The sequence below is a fragment of the Candoia aspera genome, chromosome 6 (genome assembly GCF_035149785.1).
Source record: "Candoia aspera isolate rCanAsp1 chromosome 6, rCanAsp1.hap2, whole genome shotgun sequence".
NCBI lineage: Eukaryota > Metazoa > Chordata > Lepidosauria > Squamata > Boidae > Candoia > Candoia aspera.
The window spans coordinates 14,850,688-14,865,431 of record NC_086158.1 but is presented as its reverse complement, the minus strand read 5'-3'; the positions used below and the strand labels follow the sequence as shown (position 1 = coordinate 14,865,431).

At 40.7% G+C, this 14,744-nt stretch overlaps 1 protein-coding gene across 1 annotated transcript in view; it reads left to right on the top strand.

Annotated features, from left to right (window-relative positions):
* FNDC3B (fibronectin type III domain containing 3B) overlaps nt 1-14,744 on the top strand; it is a 273,381-nt gene that overhangs the window by 152,605 nt on the left and 106,032 nt on the right. The window contains exons 4-5 of the mRNA XM_063306442.1: nt 332-408; nt 13,754-13,997. Of these exons, the coding sequence (XP_063162512.1) occupies nt 332-408; nt 13,754-13,997 (321 nt within the window). The remainder of the gene's footprint in view (nt 1-331; nt 409-13,753; nt 13,998-14,744) is intronic.

The window sequence follows — 14,744 nt, the reverse complement described above, 5'->3', positions numbered from 1 at the left end:
TGGAAGCAATGGTTGCTTCAACATCAACAATACCGTTACAAGGATAGATGCAGCCAAAGTTTGTCTGCCCATCGTTTGTTTATCATTTGATAGTATTTATAATCTACCGCAATCCCAGAAGACTCTAGTATCCAATGAATACAAAGCCACTCAAGATAGATGCTCACAACCAAGCAATTATGCATAAAAGTGGGACTTCCTCTTTCCGTGTAACCCCAAAAGTACAGTATTACAACAAAAGCAAATTATCATGGAAATTTTCAGTACAGCATGCCACATTGAGAATTAAAAGTGTCTCAGTTGTTTAATTTTCGTTTTTCCTGTCCCACAGGACCTGCTGAGGTACCCATGATGTCCCCCAATGGATCTATTCCTCCCATACATGTGCCTCCAGGTTATATATCGCAGGTATGTTTCTTCAGCAGGAGAATGTGGGATGCCCAGGTTGTATGATCTGTACCACATTCTTGTAGCATTTCTGTAATTTCTCCCCTTTTCTTGTAAAAAAAACCAGACAAATGTCAAGCTTTCAAGGCTGTAATCAAAGGCATGATTGTTGTGTGTGTAGGCTGACCATACGTACCGTTTTGAACGGGACCGTTCCTTTTTTTTAACATTTCCTGACCGTCCCGTCGTTTTAATATAAATGTCAATTTTGTCCCGTTTTTTAAAAAACGTTGGAGCTGTTATTGTTAGAATGCAGTCCGAGCTTTGCTGCAAGGGCGGGAAAAGCGCTGAGCTCTGCAGCAATGACAGAACAGTTGCAACAAAGCTCAGCTTGACAGTTGGGAAGAGCGCCAAAAAGAAAGCAAGCCCAAGGCTGCTATCTCCAAACGGCGCGAAGAAAAAAGAATAAAAGGACGGAAAAAAACAGGAACGGGTTGCTGGGGACAGCCGTGGTTCAGGGTCAGCTTCCAGACCTCGCCTCTTGACTCCAGTTGAATCCAGAACCTGGAAGCCCTTCCCAGCCTTGCCCAGCCGGACCACCAGACAAGCCTGCCTTCCTGCGCCTTCTCTGCCCACCACCGCTTCCAGTCCTGTCCTGCTGAACCAGCCGGCCGCCCCAGCCTGCCCTCCTGCACCTCCTCCGATCACTGCCGCTGCCTCCAAGGGTTACGGGGCTGGAGCTCCGGGCCTGGACCTGCTGGCTGCCATGCCAGTCCTAGCACCTGCCTTGTACCTAGCGTGGACTGGACTCATATTTTTTTATAGCCTTGCAATGCCAAAGACAAAGAGGTGAACCTGCAGTTTTAATGACGATCTCCAGAAGGAATTCAAATTTATTAAACTGGACAAACTCTGCAGTGATGGAACAAAAGTGGTATGCCAACGTTGTAATATCCATTTTCCCATTGCTTATGGAGGTAGAAGTGACATCAACATCTATGTAGCCAGAAACATAAGGATGCTGAAAAGACACTGGCTTCACTTAAAAACACCAGTTCATTTATGAGACGTGATAGTGATACTGAAAGCAATAAAATACAGTCCCCCTCTACGTCTACCTAAATTTTTGTATGAGTTCTGTCACCGAAGAATAATTGTTAGCTCGATATGTTCACGTAATAAAACTTTTTCATTCTGATGAAAACAAAAATCTTTTTATACAAACAATAATCTGTTTAAGGGCCAGCAAATGGATCTTAAAAACTCTTTAAAACCTTTTTTATCATCTTTTTTGTGAATACAGAATATTACATACGTTTAACCCCGTCCCGTTTTGCCATCCCAATGTGCCGTTTTTGTCTCAAGGAAATATGGTGAGCCTATGTATGTGGGCAATAACTAGTTAAATCTAAAAAACCGTAATTCTAAAAAAAATCATTCCCCTCAGTAACTCTTTGCCCTGTGCCTAATTAGTAAGAGCTGGAGGGAAGGAATTCTGTACTCACTGTGATATTATAGTTCATTGACTTATTTTTTTCAGTCCATAAAGGAGATAATTTTGACACTGGTTTGTAAGCCAGACATTTTGAGTAATTCTGTTTTGGCTTCTTTTATTGTGACAGTTCCTTTTTTTACTCTGTCAGTTAAAATGTTCATAATGTCATCTCTTGGGTTGAGTACCAGCTGCTTTTTCCACTTCACGTTAGTCCATTTCCATTGCAAAAATGGATAAGGATTTCATTTATTGTTTTTCCTTTCTGTCTTTGTAGAGGAATCTAATACATTTTGTGACTGATTTCTAAACATCTCAGTGTGTAGAGCAGAAGGACCTGAAATGTTTTCTTAATAGCCTTGCCAGTTTCCAGCAACTGACCAGGTATTTGTTAATCTGGGAAGGCAACCAGAGTTCTGCCTATTATAGGGAGACTCCCATTTCCATCTAGTAGGCCTTGTCAGCTTGTTTTCTTTTAAGTGCACCAGGATGAGATAGTTATGGTCCTTCAGCTGTTGCTGTACTTGTGAAGGAATGTAGAGCTGACCTTGGAGACAAGGAAGAAATGAGAGAGCCATTAAGGAGGAACTTGCAGAACAGATTACACAAGTCTAAGAAAGAGAAAAGCATGAGAAAGAAACTCAAAATACTCTCACCTTGATTTTTATTTTATTTCATTTTAATTTTGGTACAGTATGGATCAGCAAGAAACTTGGTCAGACTTTCAAGATCCTGGTATTCTACTTTGCTACAATAAGTGCATTCCTGAATCCCCACCATGCCTGTCCCTTGATCTGGCCTATCTCAAGGGGCTAACAAAACTACAGCTCCCAGCAGTACTTCATCATTGGTTATGCTAGGTGGGCTACTGAAAGTTGAACAACTTCTGGAGGTCTACAAGCTTGCTTCTCCTCCCAAAAGTTAAGATGGCAGTGCAATCTAGTAGACAGGTTCAACAAGGGTCACTCAGCTGAGAACTCTTTGTTCATTTGTTTGTTTAGGTAATTTATATGGCTGCCCATCTTAAATACATACTATAACTCTGGCAGCTAACAACAACAACACACACACACATCACATGCACATTCAAAATCCATACAATAACCAAAGCAGTGTAAGAGACTCACAACCATATTGGGCCCTGTTAACATTCTAACCCTAATGCCTAGGGAGGAGGCCTTCACAGTCTTCCAGAAGGCCAGGAGGATTGGGGTCCTTCAGATCTCAGCAGGAGGCTGTTCCATAGGGCAGGCATTGCAACAGAGAACGCATGTAGTGAATGCTCAACATAAATGCCACCAGAATAGCAAGTAGGCCAGATAAACAGCATTTATTCAAAGGTATATGAACTAAACATTCACAGACATGTCTTCTAACCGTATGAGCTTTTCCTAGTGAAAGTTGCTGTATTCTTTTGAGTCAGTAGATAATTCTTCACTTACTCTTTCTTCATACTAGAGTGTGTCCCAAAAAAAAGCCAGGTAAATAGGTCTGTACACAGGAACATCTCACTCTATACAGTGCCAACAACCTGGACTGGGATTGTGACAGAAGCAATAACAGCTACAATGATGGGTTGTTTCTCAGGAGAACATGCCTTCCTACTACAGTACTTAGCTTGATGAACATCTTTAAGGATTAATATTTATTTATTTGTATTTCAAATTTCATCCCTGCTCATCTGGCATGAAGTGACTCTGGGCGGTAATATGGTAATCTTTTCTTTTATCTCATCCATGTGTTACCTTTCCAATTTCAAACAAACTACTAATTTATTAGACTTTTAAATTGGGCTGATTAATTTAATCTATGTACAGGGCTGATTTAGCGTTTTAGCAATGATACTGCTTGGTCTTATTTATCCATAATTCTGTTATGATAGTATTATCATATTTGACATTGATTTTTGATACTATGTTTTGAAGTACGCTTTATTTTATTTATTTATTTGTTTGTTTATTTATTTAATTTATTTATTTATTTGTCAAATTTATCCCGCCCATCTCCCACAAGGGACTCTGGGTGGTTTATAGTAAAACAGGGCATTTATCAGGGCATTTATTTAATCAATTTATATAGCCACTCAGTCAACACGCAACTCTAGGTGATGCACATGATTAAAAACAATAAATAGTAACAAAAAAGACTGAAAAGACAGTAAAACCTATTGTACCAGAGGCAACTTCAGAGAGCCTAAAACAGTCAAAAGTCTTCAAGATGGGCACAAAACCTCTTGACTTAATGCTTAGGAGAAAGAATAGGTTTTCAGAAAGGCAGCCAGGATGGGGATGATCTGAATTTGGAGGAGGGGAGGATGTTGTTTCATTTGACAGGCACAGTTTCAGAGAAGGTACATCTCCTGGAACCCACCAGATGACATTGTTTAAGTGACCAAACTTGGAGCACGCCCATGTAACAGATCTTTTTGGTAGAAAGTAATTAGAGAAAGGTGCGAAGGTTACTGCAGATGCTGACTGCAGTCAGGAAATCAGAAGACGCTTAATCCTTGGGAGAAGAGCAATGACAAATCTCGATAAAATAGTTAAGAGCAGAGACATCACACCAACAACAAAGGTCTACATAGTTAAAGCAATGGTGTTCCCCGTAGTAACATATGGCTGCGAGAGCTGGACCATAAGGAAGGCTGAGCGAAGGAAGATCGATGCTTTTGAACTGTGGTGTTGGACGAAAATTCTGAGAGTGCCTTGGACTGCAAGAAGATCAAACCAATCCATACTGCAGGAAATAAAGCCAGACTGCTCCCTTGAGGGAATGATATTAAAGGCAAAACTGAAATACTTTGGCCACATAATGAGAAGACAGGACACCCTGGAGAAGATGCTGATGCTAGGGAGAGTGGAAGGCAAAAGGAAGAGGGGATGACCAAGGGCAAGATGGATGGATGACATTCTAGAGGTGATGGACTCGTCCCTGGGGGAGCTGGGGGTGTTGATGACTGACAGGAAGCTCTGGCGTGGGCTGGTCCATGAAGTCACGAAGAGTTGGAAGCGACTAAACAAATAAACAACAACAAAATTAGAGAAAGGTGGGGTGGTCCCTCAAATAACCAGGCTGTGTACTTTGAAGTGCTTTATAGTTAATATCCAGCACCTTGAATTGCACTCAGAAGCCAACGGGTAACCAGTGCTGCTCGTTTAAAGCACTGGTGTTACATGAGAGCACTGAGGTGCACCCATAACCACTCATGCTGCTACATTCTGGACCAGATATAGCTTCCAAGTAGTCTTCCAAGTAGTCACCTTATGTAGATGCATTACATTGATCCAAATGAAAGGTGACCAAAGGATGAGTGACCATGACTATGGCCTCCTAATCCAGAAATAGGTGCAATTGGTAGGTAGACAAGATAGATTTGTGCAAAGGCTCTCCAAGCCATGGCTGCCACCTGCTCTTTGACCAGGAACCATGTGTCCAAGCACATAACCCCCCCTCCCCAATTGCTCACTGGTTCTGTGTGGGGTAGAATAACTCCGTCCGTAACCATAGGCGGAAACTATATCCCGATGGCCCCAAAATACACAGCCACTCAGTCTTGCCAGAGTTGAGTCTGTTCTTCTGCAACCCACTCCCATAGCCTCTAGACACTGAAACAGAACCTCATTGGCATTGCTTGGCTGGCCAAGGGTTGAGACATGCAGTATAACTGGATATATTGTAATCAATGCACTGACAATAACTAACCTGCTACTGGTGGATAAACTTATCCAGCAGCCTCACGTAGATGTCTTGAGGCAATGAATGTAGTGAGGACTGAAGATTAGACCTATCATTGCTCCATCAATACCAACCAGAACTGGTCCCAGAAGAAAGAGGACAACCACCATAACACCATGCCTCCCACTCCCAACCTCCTGAGCTAGTCCAGAAGGATACCATGATTTGACCTGCATGGTCTTAGTATGAATTCTTGTTTCCACTCCTGGAATTCCACTGCTTGTAGTTCCAAGCACAAGTTCACTGAGTTCTCTTTGGTAAGAATTGTTAAGATGAAAGAGTAGTGGTACAAGAATTCCAACAAGTGAACTAAGTTTCAATTTAGAACTGATATATTTATGTAATAGTCATTCAAACTTTATCAAGCTGATAACCAAAGACTGGATGGATGGAGAAACACACACACACTTGCTTACATATATACAAACACATACATTCCTCTCTCCAAGCATTTTCAGAGACTGACAATTTTTAAAATAGTGTGTTTATTTGCTGCTTTATTAAATGTTTGTTATGCTTTGTATAAACTTTGATTAAACACCATCCTGAATCCCATTCTGGAAAAAAAATTACAATAGGAACATTTTCTCTCTCTCTGTCTCTCTCTCTCTGTCTGTCTTAGTTTATTTCAGCTATCAATTCCAAGTTATCTCCAAAAATAGCCTCATGTAGCGCACGTTACAGTAGACAATCAGGTTGTGGCCAGGGCATAAGGACCTGATGTCAATGTCTGAATAAGATCTGAAGTAAGAACTATGTAAGAATGAAGTCAAGTCAGTCAGGTCAAACTCAACTTCTGGTAACTTCATGACATGTCCATGAGATTTTCTTGGCAATAGATGGACATGGTTTACCATTGCTTTCTTCCAGGAAGCCTTTTTCCAGACTTCCCAATTTAGCCTCCAGTCCTGGGATTTCTGGTAGTCTCCCATCCAATGCTAACTATATTTGAGTATGCATAACTTTTCAAGATCAACCAGGGTTGGTTCAGTGCTGCAGTTGCAGAAGAAGTCATTCTCTAATTAAAAGGAACAAATAGCAGATGATGGGGAAGACTTGAGAGTAGCTGTCAGTCAGAGTAGGTTCAACTGGGCCAAATAAAGGAAAATGTCTGATCTTGTATAAAGCAGCAGCTTCTCCAGTTGTGTTGCTCCATGGCTACCAGTTTGCCTGGCAATCAATTGCTTATCATTGTTCTCAAGCCCATGCAAAGCAAGATTCATGAAATACTCTTTTTTACATTTAAATAAAACAGCTGGTGGCATAGTAGAAGGAAAGCCTATATATTATGCTTTTCTCTCTCTCTCTCTCTGTTGAATCAAAATCTATTTCCCCCATGTGGTAAATGAATGTTCTGCTTTGCAAATAACTTCATACCAAATAACAGCTTGAAGCACGTAGTAGTCACTTGGTTGAGTTTCCTGTTGTTGTTTGTTGATGCTGATGTTATAATAGCTGTTTCCCTTGTTTGCTCTTGCCTAGCTTCAGTGATGTAGGTAATTAATAGGACTATTGAGTGATCCTTTAATTTGCCTTCTGTTTGTTTTGGCCCTGGGATGATAAGAATGTAAAGGAAATAAGAACATTCCAATTTGTGAAGAAAAACATATTTTGACTTCAATTTGGTCGGTCCTCAAAAGCTTACGACTCAAGGATTGAGCTGAAAGCAGATATCCCCATGGAGAAATAACCTGTTACACAAAAGCCATTAACCTCTTTTTTCCATTTTGTTATGCCAGCTTTTAGACTGTGATGGAATGTGCTTAAACATTACCTTGGCTGCCCATTGATTGCAAATCCAGATTAAAATGTTGCATTTATTCTATATATTTTATGAAAATGATCAGCAGAAAAAGAGGTTGCCACTTGTTGGTATGGAACATGTAGGAGGCACTTGATTGGTTATTCATCTCTTTAGTTGCCACAGTGTTTAACAATATACTTAACCAGGTCAGGTAAAGATCTAGCAGTTGCATACACATAACTTGCTAAGATTGGGTAATGTTAACTATGGTTACTTTTCTATGACTTGCATTGTGTGAAGCTGTCCTTTTGGATAGTTTATGGTTTGATGCACTTTGAAAGAGAAGGGATGCTTCTGAGGTCCTGGCAGATGTTATTGCTTAATCAAAGGAACCTGGAGCAAATCAACCTTATAGGATCAAACCAGCCAATTCAGTATCACAGGAGATAGGTGGTCCCTCAAGTAACCAGGTCCTATGCCATGTAGGGCTTTATAGGTCATAACCAGCACCTTGAATTGCACCGAGAAGCAAACCTACAGCCAGTGCATCTTATGAAGCAGGGGTGGCACATGGGTATACTGAGGCATGCCCATCACTGCCCAGACCTCTGTGTTCTGATCAGTTGAAGCTTCTGGGTGGTCTTCAAGGGCAGCCCCATGTCTAGCACATTGCAATAATCAAGCCATGAGTTCACTAGGGCATGATTGACCACCTGAAGACCTCCTGATCTAGGAAAGGGTACAACTAGTGAACCAGACGAAGTTGTGCAAAGGCCTCCTGGCTACAACTGCCACCTACTCATTGAGCATTAAGAGGAAGTCCAGGAAGACCCCCAAATTGTGCACCACTCTGGAATGGGGAAGTGCTGTCACATCCAAGGTTAGAGATGGAATATCCCTGGATCTAGATGTCCATAACATCCACAGCCACTCAGTCTTGGTAAGATTGAATTAGAGACAGTCCTTCTGCATCTGGACCCTCATAGCCTCCAGGAATTGGGATAGAACCAACCTCAATTGGCTAGCCAGGGTTCAAAAGATACAACTAATACCCAAACTGGTGAATGATCCCACCCAGCAGCCTCAGGTAGATGTTGAATGGGGATGTGAGAGAGCATTGAGCCCTGTGACACCCCACAAAGGAGGGGCCTAGGAAGCAACCTCTCCCCCCAACCTATACCAACTCAAACCACCCTCAGAGGAAGGAAGAGAACTATCTTCCTTGGTGGACACTCCAAGGTGCACACTCTTCCCAACCTCCAGGGCTGGCCCAGAAGTGGTTTGCCATCACTGCCTTCAGCTCTGTACCCCCATTAAGTTGAAAACCAGACATGTTTCAGATGGTTCATTGTATGCAAATAGCGATAATTTGGGGTTAATGTTGCCTGTCTTGCCCCATCTTCATTTAGTATACATGGTTTTTAATCAGTGGTTGTATTTGTCTTCTGAGGTAACAAGTGTTAGTTGGTTAATTCAGTTTAATGGGCATTGCAATGGTGGCTGTGCCCACCATGAAGCAAAGGGACAATAGCTAACTGAGATGGGGCCAAAGGTAATGGCTATGTTAGCAGTACAGGTGGTCCTTGTTTAATGACCACTTGTTCAGCAACCATTCAAACTTATAACAGCACTGAATGAGTGGTAGTTACGACGAGTCCTTGGAGTTCCAGCTGTCACAGCGTCCCCACAGACACATAATCAAATTTCCGATGTTCCCCGTGGGCTTCCCACAAATAAAGTCAATGGGGAAGCTGGCAGGGAGTCATGGTCATGTGAGGTCCTCCCTTAATGATGGCAACCGGGACTGCCACAACTGCTGTCACTAAGTGGTGTGGTCACATGATGTCACGCGTTATGACCGCATTGCTTAGTGACATCAATTCCAGTCCCAATTACCATCATTAACTGAGAACTACCTGTAAATAGGCTAACTCAAGGCCCAAAGTGGGCAGTGAGAAATTTTTATCTCCCCTACACATAGGCTGATATGTGCACACAGATAAATTCTTTCTTGCAGAAACATTCACACAGCTGTGCAAACCTACAACAAACCCAAACAGAAACATCAAAAAAGGGGGGAGGGGATTTACACAATAACATCAAAGCATTCAGATTTGAGTAAGGTATGTGAAGACTCAGGGTCTAATCCATCAGCCATGAAATTCTACTGGGTGACTTTGGACCAGGCAATCTCTCTTGGCCCAACCACCTCACAGGGTGGTTGAACGTAGGCAGAAGAAAAACATATATGCTGCCTTGAGCTCTAGAATAAAAGGCATGATATAAATCAAATAAAGACATACACTCGCATTTACACCTCTGCTATATTCCTTTCTGCCAACTGGCCAGACCTCATTAGGGTTTGCCTCTCCTCTCTCCTACACCCAAAGACCTAGAGAAAAGCAGTGATGACACTACCCCCAAGGATATATTTGCCCTTTTTAATCTGCAGCTAGAGGTATATGGCTTGCCTCAGTGCCAAGCCCTGATGACACACTACATGACTCCTTGGCTTTCTACCGTGTCCTAGCAGCCCAATCAAAAAGAAAAAAGGGGGGGGGTGTCCTAAAAATATTGCTTACAGTGGGAAATAATGGAAGGTGACTCCCTCTTTGGCTTTATGCACACTTTCTCCCCTTTCTCTGTAGTCAAGGAATGAAAGCTCCATCTTCCCCTGGCTGACTCTCTCTTTGCTTCGTCATACTGCGGAACTGGTGACAGAACGTGGAGCAAGGCCCTTGGGGTGCAACAATTTCATAGGCTGGAAACACTGTTTACAAATGTTGCATTAAGCTAATAAATAGTTCTGCCTTGCCTGCCTCATTGGCAAGCTCACGGGCAGGAGCAAAGCAGTACTTTCCTCACAACTGATTTGGCAATTTCCATACATGAGGTTGTACTGTATCTGAAATTTGTTTTTCTTTTTTAAAAAAACAAAGTCTTAATATTTAAGTCTTCAGTGATCTGTTAAATAAGGACAGAACTTTCTTGGCTAGGCAGATTACTGTATTATTGTAACTTTTTATTTTGCTTCACATTTTGTACTACGTTGATTCCTGTCGTTGATTCGTGTACGCTAATTTAATTTTAATGATGACCTGAGGTTTTTAAAATGACATAAACAATTTACTGTAGTGTGCAAAACCAAATTACAGCTCTACTGAAAATTCTTATCTACAGTTTTTAGTTTTTTCAGTTTCATGGTGTTTGTAAGTTTCTGGTTTATTGTGTTTTGTTTTTTTTCTCTCCGTTTTCTTTTTCTTGTTCGTCCTTTTTTGCTTAAAATGTTTAATTAAAATTTTTTTTATAACCACTTATGGTGAAAACACTAAAATAGTTCATTGGCATCAATCAATATGAAAGTGCAGTTCCTTATAACCACTATAGTTTAATTTTGGTGCCTTTTCACCTATTCTTTAATGGGGTTTTTGCCTTACATGTTTAGGTCTTGAAACTGGATGACTGTTGGTTGTTGACATAACTGGCACCTCTGCCCTGAAAAACTCTGGTTCTCAACATAACTCTCACACTGTGATCAGTTCCTCCAAGTCAGGATAAAACTGGGGGAAAGGAGTGGAAGATCTGGGAAGAAAGCTCTGCCTGGCATAAAATCTATGGAAGACATCTAAATCTCACTCAGTGGAGAATCCAGAGCATATATGACACAATTTACTTTCAGAAAAAGATTATGAGGCAGGCATAGATGTGTGACCCCAGCTGATAACAAAGAGGCGGAAATAAATTACATGAGTTGTTTCAGGCTGAAGCACCTGTGTGAGCAGAATCTTGGAAAAATAAGGCTTTCACAAGGACACCAATCTCTTATTCCTCCTCTGGCATGGACAGTGTGCGTGTCCTTCATGGTTATCTATTTGTTGTCTGCATTAGTTTATACTGGAGAAAAGCCATTGCTCTGTTACAAAGCGTGTTTTATATGTCAGTAATCTTCTGTTCCCAATCCAGAGATGTCAGTGCTAAAAATATCCTGGTGTGAGACTCCAGATTGCACCTACCAGTTGGTGTGATCGCTACCAAGCTTTTGGGGGCCATAATCTGATTTGTGGCATATTTTGAAATTTAGGAGGCAGTTTCATAATGCAAATAAAATCCTACTAGTGACTAAAGCTCAGTCTGCCATCTCCATCTTGAGATAGATTCTAAAAGTCAAACCTCATGGATACAATATCTGATCTCACCTTTTTAATGTTTGCTGTTTCTCCACTCACTTCTTTTTGTAATATTTTATCTGAAGAAAAGCACTGAAGAATTTAAAGGTTCACATACTGTTTTGTGTCAGTTTGATTGATCCTCATAAAGTTGTTGCCTCACCATGGATCATATGTTCTTTGTATTTTATGGCATATGAACAGATTTCAAGTTTGTATTCATGCAGGAGAGAAAACAGGAAGCCGTTCTTGATCATTAGGAAAAAAATCAACATCTTTATTAGGACTAATTGGAATGTCACAAAAGAAAGTTGTTGATACAGATGATTGACTGACTATTGCTAATGTGCTTATAGATTAACCTATGGAGTGGTTACTATATAGTAAACTGCCCAGAGTCGTTTGTCAAGATGGGTGGTGTAGAAATAGGATAAAATAAATAAAGAGTAAATGTCAGATTAAAGTCATCTCCTTAATTCAGTCTGAAAAAGATCAGCAATTCATCCATGTATCCCCTTGCTTTAGCCAAAATATGCTGTCCAGATAGCCAGTGTTTTGTAAAATGTCACCCCAAACTTCTATCAGAGGTAGCTTACCATCAATTTCCTTATCCATGCCACAGCTTTATAGGTTGGGGGACAGACTGTATAATTAAAAGCACAATGTTTGATAAGTCTTAAGAGTACCCTATAAAATTCAAATTTACTGTAAGGAATCCTCCGTAAGCGTGTAATAATTGGAATAGGGGTGATTAGAAGTAATGAGATACAGGAAGATCTACCGCCTGAGTAATAACTAAAAGATTAACTACTTTTCTGGACTGCCTGAAGTTTCCATGCAATTTTTTCCCTCTTTTGGCTCAGCCATATTTCTAACTTAGTTCAAACCTCTTGGGATAAATTATGGAGGGAACTTTAATAATTTATAGGCTAGAAATACTGGACTAGTGGGCCTCTGAAATTAAATAGAACATTATCTAAGACGGAAGTAACTGCAGATTCAATCACTTTGTGAAGCCTTGGATAAAGCTCCAGAAGGACAGATGTATGGAGCATCTAATTCCCATGATAATAATGAAAGTGAGATTTACCTTTTAATCCAAGGACAATTAATATACCGTTTGACTAAATCTCTGGGCATGCTCCTTTAAACTAGAATCTCTAAAGCTACATCATTTTCAAGAAAAGAGCTGAACATGAACTAAAGCCAAGGACACTTGGAACTTGGCACTTTCTGAGGGTTAAACCTGATGTGGCAACTGGCTCATTGACTGTTCCAACTATAGAATTCAACTGCTTAGTTATTTTATTCTCCCCAACATTTTTTGGATGGGAGCCATTACCCTTTTTCTATGAGCCCAAATTCCTTTACTTTCCAGAGGGAGAAGTGCAAGTAAGCCAACCTTCAACAGCTGCTCATTTGCCTTCCCCTTGCTACCATTCAAAAAACCAACTAAATAAGTAATTTATAGGCAACAGGAGAACAACCCATTGGAAGATGTCCCAGGATGCTGCTTCTGGTCCAGAGAAGCAAATAGACCCTCAGTGAGTCTGATTATCTTCCTATCATCCCGTTTTCCCTCATGGGCTCTTCTTTCAATCACTTGATTCAGCTTTGGACCTCCATCTCCTCCATCTTGGAGAACAATCCATGGATGATAGAGACGGATTCTTCTTGCCCTTTAGCTTTTAAAATCAGCACCCAATCCGAACTATATATGAAATATGCTCTGTACAATAATATAAAATATAATAGGCATGATGTCTACTTTGGCTGTTGCATCTTGATTTCTCACATCCCTGGTTTCCCTAGTTTTTGAACCCTTGGTATTTATATCAGCAAAATACACAAATAATATTGAACAAAAGACACTGGTTGGTATTCACCCAGTCACTTACATTGGTATTAGAATCCACGCAAAAAGAAAATGTGTCCTTTAAAGGGACAAGTAACATATGCACGCTAGTGGTACTTTGATCTTCATTCAAATTCTCCTTGTTAAAGCAATTACAAAATGCCTTGCTATAATTAGGAAGGCTGCCTAAATGTCTGCCTGAGCTGTTATCATGGAAATTGCTGGCACTGGATTTTCTTAGATAAAGATGTTCTTCCTTACCATAAAAAGCTTGTCTTTTCTCTTTAATGGAAGGAAGAGAATGACACATTACTGTTATTATTTCAGGCAAAAATTATGCTAATTTTATTCATCTAGCTGCATTTCTTTTGCAGGTATTAGAAGACAGCACGGGCGTTCGCAGGGTGGTGGTCACACCTCAGTCTCCAGAGTGCTATCCTGCTAGCTATCCTTCTGCCATTTCTCCAACACACCACTTACCACCATATCTTACCCATCATCCCCATTTCATTCATAACTCTCATACAGCTTTCTACCCGCCTGTTACTGGGCCTGGAGATATACCACCCCAGTTTTTTCCTCAGCATCATCTTCCGCCTACCATTTACGGAGAGCAAGGTAAACTCAGTTGTAAAAATGTCAAATCTAGGCTACATGTTTGCTGCGCTGTCTTAATTGTCGAAACAGAACTGTGTTTGAAATGTATTCAGCACCTTTCTCCTTCCAGATACATTGGAACATCAACACGCAACATCTCCAGTAAGCATGAATGCCCATGCTGGAAATATTTTTATTTGTTTTGTTTTCAAGGGGGGATAGTGATGTTTTAAATGTTTGCAGCATTTTTAATGTGATCATAATGTATTCCCAACTTTGAAGTAAGAGAAGAAGGGGTCTGCAACTTTATTGACATGACTTACAGTAATTTGTATGACACTTGTTCCCAAAGGCTCTTGTATTGAGCCCTAACAGGAATGCATAGGAGCCTTGTTTTAACACTGGTAGAAATTCACTGGGGGCAAAGATTTACAGTAGAAAGGGAAAGGCCAAAGGTGCCCTATTTCTATTTATTTGTACACATATACATACATATGCCACTGTCTTCAGCAATCCTAGGTAGCCCCTGATAAAACATAAAATCATACGTAGTCTAGCCCATTTAAAATATGTTCAAATAAATACATTTATTTTATCTTCTTGAAAGTTTTCTGTTCAGGAACTTCTGCATATGTGGCATCCCCTGTGGGTATACAGAAATTATGAACTTCTCTCATAATTTGCCCCCTTACCTGAGTGCTTGGCTCAGGAGCACTGCATCTGATACTAGAAGAATAAAATAGGTCAACCCATCCTTGAATATAAAGA